The 17,960-nt window shown below is 33.6% G+C and overlaps 3 protein-coding genes and 1 pseudogene across 4 annotated transcripts; all 4 read left to right on the top strand.

Annotated features, from left to right (window-relative positions):
- The first annotated feature begins 735 nt into the window (after positions 1-735).
- Positions 736-5,144, top strand: LOC146931080 (F-box protein CPR1-like). The gene is made up of 3 exons (XM_085702564.1): positions 736-954; positions 2,460-4,010; positions 4,819-5,144. The coding sequence occupies exons 2-3, from the start codon at positions 2,845-2,847 to the stop codon at positions 4,856-4,858; spliced, it is 1,206 nt and encodes a 401-aa protein (XP_085558690.1). The 5' UTR covers positions 736-954; positions 2,460-2,844; the 3' UTR covers positions 4,859-5,144.
- A 135-nt stretch (positions 5,145-5,279) lies between these two features.
- Positions 5,280-9,271, top strand: LOC146931079 (uncharacterized; annotated as a pseudogene). The gene has a single exon (XR_015006593.1). The product of XR_015006593.1 is annotated as an uncharacterized LOC146931079 (transcript).
- Positions 9,272-11,090: 1,819 nt separating this feature from the next.
- On the top strand, positions 11,091-12,083 carry LOC146931078 (uncharacterized). Its single transcript, XM_085702565.1, has one exon. The coding sequence runs from the start codon at positions 11,091-11,093 to the stop codon at positions 11,979-11,981; it is 891 nt and encodes a 296-aa protein (XP_085558691.1). The 3' UTR covers positions 11,982-12,083.
- A 3,593-nt stretch (positions 12,084-15,676) lies between these two features.
- LOC146931077 (uncharacterized) lies at positions 15,677-16,826 on the top strand. The gene has a single exon (XM_085702558.1). The coding sequence runs from the start codon at positions 15,809-15,811 to the stop codon at positions 16,691-16,693; it is 885 nt and encodes a 294-aa protein (XP_085558684.1). The 5' UTR covers positions 15,677-15,808; the 3' UTR covers positions 16,694-16,826.
- Positions 16,827-17,960: the final 1,134 nt, after the last annotated feature.

The following is a 17,960-nucleotide window of genomic DNA, read 5'->3' as shown; positions in this document are numbered from 1 at the left end:
TTTTTTACAATAATACCAAAATTGCCCCCTTCATCTAAATTTCTAAAAACCCTTTTTTTTTTATTATCATTCTAAACCATCACCCCTTTTTCACCCACAAACCACCATGGATATGCAATCAATACCTACTAAAATCGTCAATTGAATCAACATCTCTTCCATTGATAAGTACTCGATTAATACAAGTAAGTGAATTTCATAAATTTCTTCGAGTTTCTATTTATCGTTTGCTCTATGATTTATTCGATGTTGTTAATTTTACCATGGATGTTTATAGTTGTTGTTAATTTCACGTTTGTCTATCGACATCGATTTGTTTGATTAAGTTTTACGTAGAAGGGTAACGTAATTTAAGTTTACATATCTCACGTGAATTTAGTTTCCGTACATATTCTAAAAAGAAGGAATAACATACACCTTTAATTGGTGTATGTAAACTCAGTTTACATGAACTACGTAAACTCAGTTTACATGAACTAAAACTCAGTCTTAACTTATGTAAACTCAGTTTACGTAGTGTATGTAAACTCAGTTTACTTAACTCATGTAAACTGAATTTACATAAACTACGTAAACTGAGTTTACATACACTATGTAAACTGAATTTACGTATACATAATTAATGTGCAGTGAACATGAATAAAGAGTATATTAGTAACTTTGGGGTGTAACTTGGATTATTTGGGGTGTGGGTAGTATCTGTCTTACACAATAGCTCTTATTTTTCAGAGAACCAAATGAAACCAAATGAAAATCCTAAATCGATGAATATATTCCCAAATTGATGCACCCGAAATTGATCTCAACCCTAAATTGATGAACATGATTCCTAAATTGACGAACCCTAATCAATCTCAACTCTAAATCGTTCTCAATTACCCAAATCGACCTCAACTTTTCTCATTTTCTGAAGAACACGTTTTGGGTTTCTGAAATCGATCTCAATAAACTAAGGTACAGATTAGTTTCTGACTGCACTTAATTTGGGTTTTTTGATTTTAGTTTCTGGGTATGCTTTTTTTGAACGACATGTTTCTGGGTATGCTTAATTTGTGTTTTTGGATTTTTACAAATTAGTTTCTGGGCATGCTTAATTTGGGTTTTTGGAATTTAGTTTCTTGTTATGACATGTTTCTGGGTATGCTTAATTTGGGTTTTTGGAATTTAGTTTCTTGTTATGACATGTTTCTGGGTATGCTTAATTTGTGTTTTTGGAATTTGGATTTTGGCTTTGTCTATTAGTTTGTGGGTATGATATATTATACAATGCTATTATTATTGCTGAGAAAATTTGTATGGTAAAAAGCATATTATGTAATCCTCCTAGCTTCTGTTGTTTGTGTAGTGTTTGTGTGTGTTTGTGTATGACACACTCAGGTTTCAACAGATAAATGAAAATGTGGATGGATTTGAGTGTGTGTTTTTGTGTGTGTTATGTACCAAAACAGAATCAGAGCAAGGTATTTATATGTGAAAACAAATGTGTAGTATTGTGCTAAATCCTCCTAGCTGCTACTTGTCATCATGAACAAGGCTAACCGTGTCAACTATTAGCCTTACTGACTTAAGCTTTTCTATATAGTTTATAGGATGTGAGGATTTTGTTTGAGACAATCGAGTATTCTTTTGAACAATGAATAATCGAGTTTATAGGTTTCGATGAATAATGAATGTTTTTTCAATTGTTATTTAAACTAAGATGCTTTTGTTTTGGTTTCATTGAACGATTTAATTACATGTTGGCTTCTTCATTGATTAATGATACACAACTTGAAACTTAGATGGTTCATAATATGTATAACAATTCTAGCTTGGTCTAGGTCTAGTCTATTTTGTGTCTATTTTGTCTAATGACAGTGCACTTTGTAGTTTCTGAAATTTTAAAATGAACTTGACCAAGAAGAAGGGTAACATCTTGTGATGTAATTGACTGTTAGTAGAGTAACATCTTGATTGAATGGTAAAGTTTGGAGGAAATCAAAGCTATGACAGGGTCAGATTTAAAGCCTTTGGTAATTTTCTGCACTAGGGTCTAGGGATATCACTTCAATTCATTGGTTTTGTTCTTCCTCATGCATTTACCGTTATTCTCATTATGGACAAAACAGGGCACAAGTTTTGCATGCACATTGGTTGGCTCTAGAGTCTAGATAGAATATATTAGTATAACTGTTAAGAAACAGCAAGTATGTTGCTATAGATCCTTGTCAGTTTATAATAATAGATTGTGTGAATATTTTGTGTGATGGCTTGGCTTCTTAGCTTGTTTACATTACTAAGATAACTTATATGGATTTCTTTGTCAATCTTGTCATAGTATCATTGTGCAAAGTGATGAGTTCTTGTTTACATTACTAAAGGATATTACTGAGTTCTTTGTCTTATGTGCATAAATTTTTTATTGCATTGCTGCATCTGTTTATGCGTTTCTTCATTATTTCTGTCACATTCTGTTGCAGCCAGCGTATTTTCTGCATTTTGTTACTGCTACTACTGCACTGTTGTTACTACTACTGGACCAGAACAGAACTGTAGCAAGAACAGTGAAAACGCAGCAGAAAAAACAAGGGTATAGTTGGAAACAAATTTGGAGGTTTTGTAAAATTGATTTTAATGGACGCAGAAGCTCCAATTTCTAGCTTTGTGGAAAGGTGAGTTTGGAGCTAGATTCACGATTGATTGAAGCGCGTTTGCAGTTATCCAAACATCTACAAAAATGGTGAAATCGCGTTTGACTCTGTAAACTCACGTTTGAGGTCATAAAACGCGTATCTAAACAGCCCCTAAGAAGGAAAGAAATGAAAAACCCTAAACTCTAGAACCTTCATTCATTCCTTCCTTACAATGGCGGCTGAACTTCCACCGGAAATTCTCACCGAAATTTTCTCCCGCTTACCGGTAGAATCACTTCTCCGATTCCGATCAACTTCAAAATCACTTAAATTCTTAATCGATTCCTACAAATTCATCAATCTTCACCTCAGAAATTCCCTCAATCGATCCTTAATCCATCGAATCAATTTCGAAATCTACCAAATTGAAATCGATGATGATTTCTCTGATCCAAACACATCGATGATGCTTTTTCCACTCAACCACCCTTTTACCGGCTTCAAGGGTAACAGAGCCATTACTCTTATCGGTTCATGTAACGGCCTCCTCGCCATGTACCACCGCGTAATGAACGAAATCACAATCTGGAACCCTTACACCCGTAAACATCGGATTATCCCTCTTCTCCCTCTTCCAATCCCTAACATTCTCCAACCTGACAACCCTAACCGTCGCTGCTTATGTGTTCATGGCTTCGGTTTCGATCAATTAACCGGTGATTACAAACTACTTAGAATCTCTCACTTGCTCGATCTACAAAACCCTTTTTATGATCCACATGTCAGTCTCTTCAGCTTGAAAACAAACTCATGGAAGATAATTCCTGCTATGCCGTACGATCTTCAACATTTATACGATTTGGGGGTTTTTGTTGAGCATTCTATTCACTGGATTATGACCAAGAAGAAACTTGGTGGGTTACATCCTTCTTTAATTGTCGCGTTTGACCTAACACTTGAGACTTTCAATGAGGTTCCTCTTCCTGATGAACTAGGTGAAGAAGTTAATGGTAAGAGTTTTGAAGTTCATGTTGCTGTTTTAGGAGGGTGTCTTTGTATGACTGTGGATTATAAAGATACTAAAATTGATGTTTGGGTGATGAAAGAATATGGATGTAGAGATAGTTGGTGTAAACTTTTTACCGTGGCTCAATCGTGTTTCAATGATTTACCTTTGGAATCTTTGAGGCTTTTAGGTTATTCGAGTGATGGAAAAAAGGTTTTGTTGAGGGTAGATGCTGAGAATCTGTTTTGGTATGATTTGGAGTGTAAACAAGTTAGTTATGTTCAAGAAATTCGTAATTTGGGTGACGCTATGATTTGTGTTGGAAGTCTTGTACTACCTTACTTCCCTGTTGATAATCGTAGTAAGAAGGAGAATCCTACAAGCGAGAAAAGGTACTCCTTATTGTTTAACTGAGTTTTTGTTGTTGTGTATAAGTTATATCAGTTCAGTGGACCTGACATTAAACTCTATATTATAGATCAAATTGAATTCTTATCACAGGATAAGGAGTCTCTAATTAGTAATTACGTTGACGTCTTTACCTTTGTTTATGTATATGGCAATGTATGTATGCTTTATTTCAAAAGAAACAAAAAAAGACAACAATGTATGCTATGTGTTAGTTTAAGTGTTGACCTTGTGAGTAGCTAAAGAATGTGCATGATTCCTTTTCTTTAAAATTACATTAAAGAATGTTTTTGGGTATGATTTTTTTTTTCCTTCACATTGTTTGAGATATTCACTCACTACTAAATAGTTATTTTGACATGCTTATTTCTGAATGTTGAGACTATTCCACCCTGCCGTGGTTTGATATCTGTGTATAAAGAGAAGAAAGTTGTCGTGTACATATTGGCCTACCATGAACTTACTCCAATTTTATGCATAGTTCCTTTAAAAAGCATGGTTTTTTTTATCAACTATTCATTTGTGATATTTTTGAACTTACTTCGATTTGAGATATTCATTCACTACTAAATAGTTATTTTGACATGCTTGTTTCTGAATGTTGAGACTATTCCACCCTGCCGTGGTTTGATATCTGTGTATGTAAAGAGAAGAAAGTTGTCGTTTACATATTGGTGTACCATGAACTTACTCCAATTTTATGCATAGTTCCTTTAAAAAGCATGATTTTTATCAACTATACTTTTGTGATATTTTTGAACTTACTTTGATGAGATTCATTTTTTCCCACAGGGACGACTTTTTGTCCCGAGAATTTAAATTGAGACTGTAAGCGATGGAAGGAAGGACCTGTGAAGTGCAGCTGAAACAGGATGCTCCAGTTGTTTCTTGTGATGGAATTAGTCACTTTGGTTAGGTTGAATTGATAATGATGGAGGTGCACCCATTTTTATCCCTCTTTTTGAATTTTCTGAGATCACAGTTATCCCTCTTGTGTGTGTAAAACTGATATATTACTATTTTTAATGGAGGTGCATGTGAAGATGAGTATCATATCACCATCAATGTGGATGTCAATATTGAAAATGGTCGATTTAAAAAATTTGTGTGTTTGTGAACTCTAAAATGAGGCAAGCATCTTATTTCTTATATTTTCAGGGAAGCATCAAATTTTCAACAGGGCTTCTAGTCTATAGACTCCTTGTTATCATACATAAATTTTGAACAAATTTTTGAAAAACAATTCTGACAACTCATATAACTAGGTGGATGCTGAATTAATCGGGAATTCAATATTGGAATTTCATATTCCATACTATTTTAAATGAGATACCTGTTTTGACATGAGATACCTTTGACTTTTGGCTGCACACTACACTTGAAACTACTTTCCGTTGTTGCATATTTATTATTTAACGCGTTTTTCTTCTTCTTTTCTGTTATGGCCACCAGAGACAATTGATATAAAAAAAAGACTAATATGATCTTTCTGAAGATTTGGTTTAGGACAAAACGAATACAACTGTTTTGTTGAACTCAGGTAATCAACCAACCCTACCAGGTTGAAGAAAATTCTAATTGTTAGTTGCTGGTGAACTAGAACTTGCTAGCCTCTAATTCATCGATGTCACCGATTGTTGAAATTTGTTTATCATTTTTCCCAAAATGGTCCAGAATTTATCCGTTGGCACCATCTTTCTCTATCTCAATTTTTCTTCCTATCCTTGAAATGGAGCTCTCTACTATCAATTATTTATTTTGTTTTTGCTCGTGTTTGATTTGTAGGACCATTGTTGATTCTGTTTTGGCCTTTTTCTGAAAATTTATAATTTATGTAGTCACAAGTTTTTGCGTATACATCCTTTTGGGATTTTGTCCTGCCGGGCGAACATACTGGTGGTATGAGTGAGCACGTTACATCCTTCATCTGCTGCATTTTATTCCGGAAATTCCGTTCAGAACTGATAGTGTAGAATTGGAGGCAGTCTTTAAGTGATAAACTTATTACTCAGTTTTAAACTCTTACCAGAGTCCTGTCAATGTCAAGTATATAGTGTAGGATACTGACCTTTTGATACTCAAATCATTTTCAAGGTCACAAGAGTTCAAAAGCATTTTGAAATGAAAGTGAATCAAATTAATCTTCGACATAATTAAAGCCTATAAAATCATTTAATCAAGATTTTGAGTGCTGCTTCTATTGCTAATTTGAAAATATTGAAAAATTCTGAAGCAACCACTTCATCGTCATCATCGTCAGTATGCAACAAACTTAATGGAATGCAGGATTTGCATGACTGCATTGATAAATTACTTCAATCGCCAACTGAACAACAAGCCTTAGCACAGGAATGCCATGAAAAATCGGTTAATGACCTACTAGAAGGTTCACTTAGACTCTTGGATATCTATAGTATAGCTAAGGATTTCCTTTCACTATCAAAGGAAAACATGCATGAACTACAGTCAGTCATCAGAAGGAGAGTAATTAGTTGTGTTTCACCTATTTAGGATCAGCTAATTAGTATTAAAATTTGGAGCTAACATGCATTATATTAATAATTGATTAAATAATAGATATGAAGTTGGGGACACTGCAAACTATAGCCATCATAATGTACTAATTGTATTAATACCAGAACAAGAAGATACTTCTTGCCTCCAATTGATCGACTGAAAGTAGACAAATTCAAAATATTGCATTCTGTTTTGGAATAGAAAAGAGATTCTTCTGAAAACAAATGATATAATAGCCATTAAGTTGCATGATCCTCAGAGATTGAAATTTTTTATTAGCAACATTCATAGATGCTGTTTATTCATGTGATGGCAAGTTAAAATATAGGGATGCGTTGGAAGATGCACACATGTACATGAAACATTACGAATTCAGCAAGAGTGTAGCAAGGAAACCGAGAACCATATCAAGAAAATATAACTGGGTTGGTCACCTTTTCATTCACAAGTTTATAGTCTTATTTTAATGGATTGAAACAATAACCAATTCAGTTCTTGTCTCTTCCGCACAGACATGCGCAGAAGAATTGCAGCCATTGTTTCATCCATCAGAGTTGTCCACTCCACACGTGCATTGAATGCAAGTTTTTGACAGGTGAATATTTGCATTGAAAATATCGTAATCATGGACGTGAGAGAGCAGAGTGAAACACACTATTAGTTGGATGGTTTCCTCGTGTGAGACACAATTCAACATTTTTGTCATAATATTAGATCCAAATCTTGATTAGTTGGCACAAATTGTTTTTCCTTTTGCTAAATTATTCAATTCAAGTGGCAGTATCAATTTTCTATTTCTTCATGCATCAAGCAGATCTATATTTCATATGAGAATAACTGAATTTCAATGAAACCACATCGGAGCTAAAATGGAATTAATTAAAAGATAAAACCATCATGGCCCAGATGGTTTCCAATGAGGAGAATCATGGTGGCTGATGTGTCCAACAGAGAAGTGGTATTGCCTTCGGTTAAGTATGTTGCAACACTTTGAAGTTTCAACTTCAAGGGGAAAGATTGGGGAATAAGTCTCCCAGCCTAGTTAGAAGCTAAACACACATTATAAAAAATTATTAGATACATTTTGTCCCATATTTTTGCTGATTCATGTTTTGGGTCCTCTGTTTATAAATATAGCCCCTCAGTTTTTAAAATTTCATAAATTATCTCCACTTACTTTAAAAGTCTACAGAGAATTATTGATCACCAACTAGTATGCATGAATTACTTTCTCACCTGTTAATGAGACAGAGAACTAACATCATATAAAATAGTAGCATAAATTAATAGGTGTCTAGCTGGGAACAATGCATAAACATCGCCACCAAGAAGTGACCAATATAACAGTAGCAGAAGATCCAGACTTCCCTTACCCCCTAAATGTCCTGTTGTAGACAGACAATTTCATAGACTATTATATAGTAAAGATACCATTTTATCAGAATCAACGTTATTCCCTACAAAAAAATTGAGGGGTGAGTTGGAAGCTTGATTCATGGAGAGCATTGCCAGATCATGGTGAGGTAGCTGAGATTCAAATCAAGAAGAAATAATTTCATACTAATTAGGTGACACTTGAGGAACACAAATATTCATCTTGTCTCCCTCAATCGGTAACTTTGTTTGCTATAAATATGAAGGCAAAAAGCCAACAGAAACTCAAGTTTTCAAATTAACTCTTGTATATTATCACTTTCTAACCTTTTGAGAAGAAAAAATGGCAGTCATTGAAACAAACACAAAAAGCTCTCTGCACCTTCGCAGCAACAGCTTACCCTCCGCACCTCACCCTCTTGTATCACAAATTGAGGACAATTTGAAAATATTGAAAAATTCTGAAGCAACCACTTCATCGTCATCATCATCGGTATGCAACAAACTTAATGGAATGCAGGATTTGCATGACTGCATCTATAAGCTACTTCAATTGCCAATGGAACAACACGCCTTAGCACAGGAATGCAATGAAAAATCGATTAATGACCTACTAGAAGGTTCACTTAGACTCTTGGATATCTGTAGTATAGCTAAGGAATTCCTTTCGCTATCAAAGGAAAACATGTATGAACTACAGTCAGTCATCAGAAGGAGAGGAATTGAAACTGGATTCACAGTTGAGGGTGTAAAATACATGGCTTTTAGGAAGAACATGAAGAAGCCAATTCGAAAGGCATTGGTAAATTTGAAAACAATGAAGAATGAGTTGATTGATTTTTCCTCAAACAAAGACAATAACTCTTCACCTATGTTTGGACTATTGAAAGAAGCAGAAGCAGTGACCCTATGCTCACTAGAACATCTAACATCTATTGCTATTTATCTCTAATCCTAAAGGACACTCAAAACACAGCAGATGGTCAGCAATATCCAATCTGATGCATTCTAAAAGAGCGGTCTCCGATTCTCAAGAATCAGACACAAATGAATTTGAGAAGGTAGATTCAGATTTGTCTCTTATCATCCACAACAAGCCTGCATCTGCTGCAAATTTTCAAAGTCATATGGAAAATTTGGAGATGTGCATTCAAGATCTAGAAGTAGGAGTTGAACATATCTCAAGAAAATTAATTAGAAATAGAGTTTCACTTCTTAACATCTTCAACCATTAATCGGTGTCTATATAATTTTTTGCACACTCAATTTTCCCGAGTGTTAACATAACTGTACATGAATGTAATTACATCTTCTTTTTAATACTGAATATAGGATCAAATCCTTATTACTTCAATATCTATCTATCTTGCTCAGTTCCCTTCAAAATTCTATCTTTCAATTTATTTTTTCTTTCAAATAATCTCCATTAAAATAAGAGAAAGGAAAGAGAAGTTAAATCAGCCAAAAATCTTTTTCTCTTCTAGAGTCACCAAATAATTAAAGTAACTGATTAATAAAATTTAATATTTATTCAGCAACCTATAAATGTCAGAGATTACTGTTAATATACATTATGTACCTATGATACTTAAGGTCAATTTGAATGCATATAATAGTTGTGAATCACAAAAATGCCATCAGGTCCATGATTAAATAAAAAACCTTGCACATGTTTTCAAGTTTTATATGCTAATAAAAGGGATAAATAAGTTAGTTGTGTTTCATCTATTTAGGATCAGCAAATTAGTATCAAAATTAGGAGCTAACATGCATTTTATTAATAATTGATTAAATAATAGATATGAAGTTGGGGACATTGCAAAATATAGTCATCATGTACTAATTGCATTAATACCAGTACAAGAAGATTCCTCTTGCCTCCAATTGACCCTTTAAAAGCAGGCAAATTCAAAATATTGCATGCTATTTTAGAATAGAAAATAGATTCTTCTGCAAACAAATGATATAATAGCCATTAAGTTGCATGATCTGCAGAGATTGAAATTTTATATTAGCAACATGCAGAGATGCTGTTTATTCATGTGATGGCAAGTTAAAAATATAGGGATGCGTTGCAAGATGCACGCGTGTATAGGAAACATTGCGACTTCAGCAAGGGAATAGCCAGGAAGCCGAGAACCATATCAAGAAAATAAAACTGGGTTGGTCTCTTTTGCATTCACACGTTTATAGTCTTATTTTAATGGATTCTTGTCTCTTCCACAGAGACATGTGCAGAATTGCAGCCATTGTTTTATCCATCAGAGTAGTCCACACGTGCATTGAATGCAAGTTCTTGACAGAACGTTAATATTTGCATTGAAAATATCATAATCATGGAAGTGAGAGAGAAGAGTGAAACAAAGTATTAGTTGGATGGTTTCCTCATGTGAGACACAACTAAACATTTTTGTCATAATTTAGATCCAAATCTTGATTAGTTGGCACAAATTGTTTTTCCTTTTGCTATATTAATCAACTCAAGTGGCAGTATCAATTTTCTATTTAAAAATGGCAATCTACCAGAGTAAACGTTTTTTTTATATGCCCTCCTAATTTTCATATAACAAAGATCACAAGAAAAGTCCACAAAGAATTGTGTATCACCAACGCTTGGAAAAATTATAATACACTTAAAAAATTATCACTCTGAACGTAAAGTTCTGCAAACTAGTATGCATCAATTACTTTCTCAACTGTTAATGAGACAGAGAACTAAAAACATATAAAATGGTAGCATAAATGAATAGGTATCTAGCTGTGGACACTGCATAAACATCGCCACCGAGAAGTAACCAATATAACAGTAGCAGAAGATCCAGACTTCCCTTACCCTAAATGTCCTGTTGTAGACAGACAATTTCATAGGCTATTATATTGTAAAGACGCCATTTCGTAAGAATCAATGCGATTTCCAAGTAAAATATTCAGGGATGAGTTGGAAGTATCATGCATGTGGAGCATTACCAGATCACGGTGAGGTAGCTAAGATCCAAATCAAGATTATATAATTGCATACAAATTAGGTGACATTTGAGGAACAACAATATTCTTCTTGTCTCCCTTAATTGGTTAGTTTTTTTGCTATATATGAAATGAAAAATCAAACCACTATACCTCAAGTTTTGAAACAAGAGTAAACCTTCTAAGCTTCTGTTCTCTAAAAGAAAAAAATGGCAGTCATTGAATCAAATATAAAGAGCTCTCTGCATATTCGCAGCAACAGCTTACCCTCCACACCTCACCCTTGTATATCACAATTTGAGAACAATTTGCAAAGGTTGACGAGTTCTGAAGGTGACTCTTCAGCGTCATCATCTTCAGTATGCAACAAACTTAATGGCCTGCAGGATTTGCATGACTGCATCGATAAGTTCCTTCAATTCCCAATTGAACAACAAGCCTTAGCACAAGAGTGCAATGAAAAATGTGTCGATGACCTACTAGAAATGTCTCTTAGAATATTGGATATCTTCAGCTCAACCAAAGATTGCCTTTCTTTATCAAAAGAAAACATTCAACAACTACAATCGGTCATTAGAAGAAAGAGAGGAATTGAAACTGGATTCACAGTCGAGGGTGTAAAATATTTGGCTTTAAGGAAGAACACAAGGAAGCAAATTCGAAAGGCCTTTCTAAAATTGAAAGAAATGAAGAAGGAGCTGATTGCTTCTTCCTCAAACAAAAAAGAAAATAATTCTTCACCTATGCTTGGATTCTTGAAAAAAGCAGAAGAAGTCACTATGAGCTCACTAGAGCATTTGTTGCTATTTATCTCTAATCCAAAAGGACACTCAAATAACAGAAGATGGTCAGCAATATCCAAGTTGATGCATTCTAAAAGAGTAGTTTGTGACTCTCAATATTCAGACACAAATGAATTTGAGAAAGTCGATGCAGCTTTGCTGTCTCTCATCAGCCACAAGCCTTCATCTACTGAAAATTTTCAAAGTCATTTGGAAGATTTGGAGATGTGCATTCAAGACCTAGAAAATGGAGTTGAACAAATATCAAGAAAATTAATTAGAAATAGAGTTTCACTTCTTAACATCTTTAACCACTAATCACAGTGTCTATATGATTTTTATGCACTCAATTTTTCACCATGAGTGTTACATAACTGTACATGAATGTTAATAGATCTTCTTTTTATGTGAATATTATTATCTAAAGATCCAAACTCTTATTACTTCCACATCTATCTTTGTTGCTCAGTTCCTTTCAAAATCTTATCTTTCAACAAACTTTTTTTACTTCTTAATATATTTCTGTTTCTCTTTTTGGTGAAAAGTAAAATGAAGGATTAAAAAAGTGGATGAAGGATTAAAATAAAATAATTGGAAAACTCAGCAAAAGATGAGTATGCCAACATGACACTCAGGGTCAACTTAAATGCATATCCTAGTTGTTTATCTCAAAACTTTCATTAGGGTCATGAATAAATAAAAACTCCGCACATGCTCGCAAGTTTTATATGCAATAATAGAAATAAATAAACTAGTTGTGTTTATCTACCGAGGACCATCGAATTAGTATTAAAATTAGGAGCTAACATGCACTATATTAATATTGAATATTGATTAAATAATAGATATGAATTTATGGACACTACAAAATATAGCTATCATAATGTACTAATTGTATCCATATCTCAAGAAGATTCCTCTTGCCTCCAATTGATCCACTGAAGGCAGACAAGTTCAAAGACTGTATGCTGTTTTTGAATAGAATAGCTTCTTCTTCTCCAAACAAGTGATATAATAGCCATTAAAATGCACAATTTACATGGATTGATATTTTATATTAGCAACATGCAGAGATACTGTTCATCCAGGTGATGCCAAGTTAAAAATATAGGGATGAGTTGGAAGCTGAGAACCAATTCAAGATGATATAATTGCTTTAAAATAGTTTATTTGATCGTGGTTTTAATGCTTCATATTACTATCTACCTAACTACCTATTTTTTTTTTAGCAAATATTCAAAGTACATGGTTTCTGAATCATATGTGAAATCTCACATCTGTTATCCATTACACAGACTTTACATTAATGATTGAGACAATAACTAAAGCAGTTCTTGTCTCTTCAAAATAGACATGTGCATAAGAATTGCAGTCATGGTTTTATCCATCAGAGTAGTCCACACGTGCATGCAAATAAATTATATTATTGAATGCAAGATTTTGATAGAATATGAATTTTTGCACAAAGGGTAGAGAACATCTTTTGAATATTGTACAGTTTGTGAGTAGAGGAACAACACTATTGAGAAGGGAAAACACTTGGAGGAGAGATTTTTTCCTAGTCTATTGTGTTTTTTTTTTTTTAATAAAATTTGTTATTTTTGTGGAATTCAATTCTTGGGTCCTATCACATTCACGAGCATTATCATTGCATAAAGTGAAAATGGAAAGACCAAATTAAGTTTTAATCATTTTTATATGGCTACTTCTACGGTACACCCGCAAATTAAGGTGTACCGGTACTCTTACTTCAAAAATCTATAAATTAACTATCATTTTTATGAAATAAAGAGCTATTTGTATTTTAGAAAATATCATTTCATTGTTTATAAAAATCATACTAATTTTTTACATTTTATTGTAAAAAATAATCATAATTCTCTATTATGTGTGCTAAAAATTCAGAAAAATTAAATTTTATTTCGTCGACGTTTTTGATAAATAAGATTTAATTATTATAATTATAGGTAATAGAAAACAATTTTTCTCTTCAAAAAATAACACATTTAACTATTAATTTAGTGATTTGGTGTACCAATACACTCAAATCTTTAGGTGTACCATAGAATTTACCTTTTTATATAATTTCTTAAATATAAACAATAATGCAGCCCTACTTTTCCTTAAAAATGACCAACAAGAAAAATATCAATAAAAGTAGCAATACTTGATTCTCTTCTGCACCTCAGCCATTCATATCAGAATTAGATGAGAATTTGAAAAGATTAAGGGCTCTATTTCTAAAGCCATATCTTCACTCAATAAGTTTCAAACCTCCAAAACTCGTCTTGCTAGGATAAGGAGTAAAGTACCCTAAAATTGAGTATCTTCCCTACGTAATCGAATTTAAACTTCAAAATTCCAAGTCTTACTTGGATAAAGAGCGAAGTACTCTACAACTGAGCATCTCTACTGGTAACTTATTCTAGAAGACATTGTAATATATATATATATATATATATATATATATATATATATATATATATATATATACATATATACATCATGCATGTAGCACAAACTTCTAACGAAATATTTCATGAATATTCATCAAATGTAAGACCAATATAAGTATTATCCGGAAAAGAGGGAAAAATCATGCCAATAAGACAAAAAGAAATTCAAGGTTGGTTTAAAAACTAACACACAAACTAACTAGAGGAATTCCTCTGTCCTTCCTTCAACCTCAACCTTTTCGGAGCATTATTTTTGCCTTTGATTACCTACTTACAAGATTATGCACCTGCATGAGATGGTTCTCCCTCTTGTTCCTCCTCTTCATTGCCAACAATCAGACCATTATTTACTCTTTTGAACATGTTCATGGCAGAAAGATCAGTGCCTACAGGGCATAGCAAGGCTGCTTGAGCTGGGGCGTTTTTGAAGCCGGGTTTATACCGTGACTCAGTAGCTTCAGGGCAATTTACCATGGAAGACCAATGCGGGTTAAAACTTGTAACTGGCTCAGAAGCATTGCTAACAATCTGACCATTATTCACTCTTTTGAACATGTTCAGTGCGTACAGGGCACAGCAAGGCTGCTTGAGCTTGAGCATTTTTGAAGCCGCGTTTATACTGCGACTCCGTAGGTTCAGGGTAATTTAGCATGTAATAAATCCGTTCCAGGTCAATTGGCTCAGAAACATTGTCATAGTAGCACAAACCACTGGATTGTCTATCTATCTTCTCAAAAATGGAAGACCACGTAAGATCATATTCAGCATTCCTCTTCTCCTTAGCCCGGAGATTGTCCTCACTAGTGGAAGCCATTGGTAAATTCCCATTAGGCTGATTTTCGAATTCATGTTGCCGAGTTAAACGAGTTATATCACCTGCTAACAAAAGTTCAAGGAGAAAAAAGGCAATATAATGTTAACTATAATATATTATTAAAATGTCAAGAAACCAAGGTATACGCGTTTTTGATCTGTCCTAATTCTCAAATCACCAGGATCAATAGAAATGCCTTCAAGAAACTACTAATCACTTTCCTCTTGAAAAGGAAACAAAACTCTTAAAAAATTATTATTTTGAACGTGAAGTTCTGCACACCATCATGCATCAATCAGTTTCTTCACATGTTAATGTGACATGTAACTGCAATAAACAAAATGGTAACATAAATTAATGGGAACACTGCATAAACATCACCATTCGCCACCAAGAAGTAACAAATATAACAGGATGTGAAGATCAAGACTTTCTTTGCCTTCAATATGTCCTGTTGTAGGTAGACAATTTCATAGACTAAAAGATACTATGCTATAAAACAGAATCTTCTCATCCTCCAACCAAAGATCCCTTTACAATGCATGCATAATGCATTTCTAAGTATAAAGTATTATATTGTAAAGATGCCATTTTATCAGAATCAACGTTATTTCCTACAAAAAAAATTGAGGGGTGAGTTGGAAGCTTGATGCATGGAGAGCACTGCCAGATCATGGTGAGGTAGCTGAGATTCAAATCAAGAAGATATAATTTCATACTTATTAGGTGACAGTTGAGGAACACAAATATTCTTCTTGTCTCCCTCAATCGGTAACTTTGTTTGCTATATATATGAAGGCAGAAAGCCAACAGAAACTCAAGTTTTCAAATAAACTCTTGTATATTATCACTTTCTAACCTTCTGAGAAGAAAAAATGGCAGTCATTGAATCAAACACGAAAAGCTCTCTGCACCTTCGCAGCAACAGCTTACCCTCCGCACCTCACCCTCTTGTATCACAATTTGAGGACAATTTGAAAATATTGAAAAATTCTGAAGCAACCACTTCATCGTCATCATCATCAGTATGCAACAAACTTAATGGAATGCAGGATTTGCATGACTGCATTGATAAGTTTCTTCAATTGCCAATTGAACAACAAGCCTTAGCACATGAATGCAATGAAAAATCGGTTAATGACCTACTAGAAAGTTCACTTAGACTCTTGGATATCTGTAGTATAGGTAAGGATTTCCTTTTGCTATCAAAGGAAAACATGCATGAACTACAGTCAGTCATAAGAAGGAGAGGAATTGAATCTGGATTCACAGTTGAGGGTGTGAAATATTTGGCTTTTAGGAAGAACACGAAGAAGCAAATTCGAAAGGCGTTGGTAAATTTGAAAACAATGAAGAATGAGTTGATTGATTCTTCCTCAAACAAATACAATAACTCTTCACCTATGTTTGGATTATTAAAAGAAGCAGAAGCAGTCACCCTATGCTCACTAGAACATCTATTGCTATTTATCTCTGCTCCTAAAGGACACTCAAAACACAGCAGTTGGTCAGCAATCTCCAAGCTGATGCATTCTAAAAGAGTAGTTTGTAATTCTCAAGAATTAGATACAAATGAATTTGAGAAGGTGGATGCAGCGTTGCAATCTCGCGCCAATCACAAGCCTCCATCTACGGAAATTTTTTCAAGTCATATGGAAAATTTGGAAATGTGCATTCAAGATCTAGAAATAGGAGTTGAACACATCTTAAGAAAATTAATTAGAAATAGAGTTTCACTTCTTAACTTCTTCAACCACTAACCATAGTGTTGATATCATTTTTGCACACTCAGTTTTCCCTATGAGTGTTACATAACTTTACATGAATGTAATTATATCTTATTTTTAATAGTGAATATTATTATATAGGGACCAAATCCTTATTAGTTCAACATCTATCTATCTTTCTCAGTTCCCTTCAAAATTTTATTTTTCAATTTCCTTTTTCTCTCAAATACTCTCCATTAAAATATTAGAGATTACTATTACTATACATTATGCCCATATGACACTTAAGGTCAATTTGAATGCATATCCTAGTTGTCAATCACAAAACTGCAATTAGGTTCATGATTAAATAAAAAACCTTCCACACGTTCTCAAGTTTTATATGCTAATAACAGCGATAAATAATTTAGTTGTGTTTCATCTATTTAGGATCAGCGAATTAGCATTAAAATTAGGAGCTAACATGCATTATATTAATAATTTATTAAATAATAGATATGAAGTTGGGGACACTGCAAACCATAGCCATCATAATGTACTAATTGTCTTAATACCAGAACAAGAAGATACTTCTTGCCTCCAATTATTCCACTCAAAGCAGACAAATTCAAAATATTGCATGCTATTATAGAATAGAAAATAGTTTCTTCTGCAAACAAATAATTTAAGTTGCATGATCTGCAGAGATTGAAATTTTATATTAGCAACATGCAGAGATGCTGTTTATTCATGTGATGGCAAGTTAAAAATACAGGGATGCGTTGGAAGATGCACGCGTGTATAGGAAACATTGCGACTTCAGCAAGAGGATAGCAAGGAAACCGAGAACTAAATCAAGAAAATATAACTGGGTTGGTCTCTTTTTCATTCACACGTTTATAGTCTTATTTTAATGGATTGAAACAATAACCAATGAAGTTCTTGTCTCTTCCACAGAGACATGCGTAGAAGAATCGCAGCCATTGTTTTATCCATCAGAGTAGTCCACACGTGCATTGAATGCAAGTTCTTGACAGAACGTTAATATTTGCATTGAAAATATCATAATCATGGAAGTGAGAGAACAGAGGGAAACAAAGTATTAGTTGGATGGTTTCCTCATGTGAGACACAACAAAACATTTTTTTAATAATATTAGATCCAAATCTTTGATTAGTTGGCACAAATTGTTTTTCCTTTTGCTATATTAACCAACACAAGTGGCAGTATCAATTTTCTATTTAAAAATGGCAATCTACCAGAGAAAACGTTTTTTTTATATGCCCTCCTAATTTTCATATAAAAAAGATCACAAGAAAAG

The sequence above is a fragment of the Medicago sativa genome, chromosome 4 (genome assembly GCF_051527215.1).
Source record: "Medicago sativa cultivar Bolivia chromosome 4, Bolivia_mono, whole genome shotgun sequence".
In the NCBI taxonomy this organism is placed as follows: Eukaryota; Viridiplantae; Streptophyta; class Magnoliopsida; order Fabales; family Fabaceae; genus Medicago; species Medicago sativa.
The sequence above is the reverse complement of the archived record's forward strand: the minus strand, read 5'-3'. Positions and strand labels throughout refer to the sequence as shown.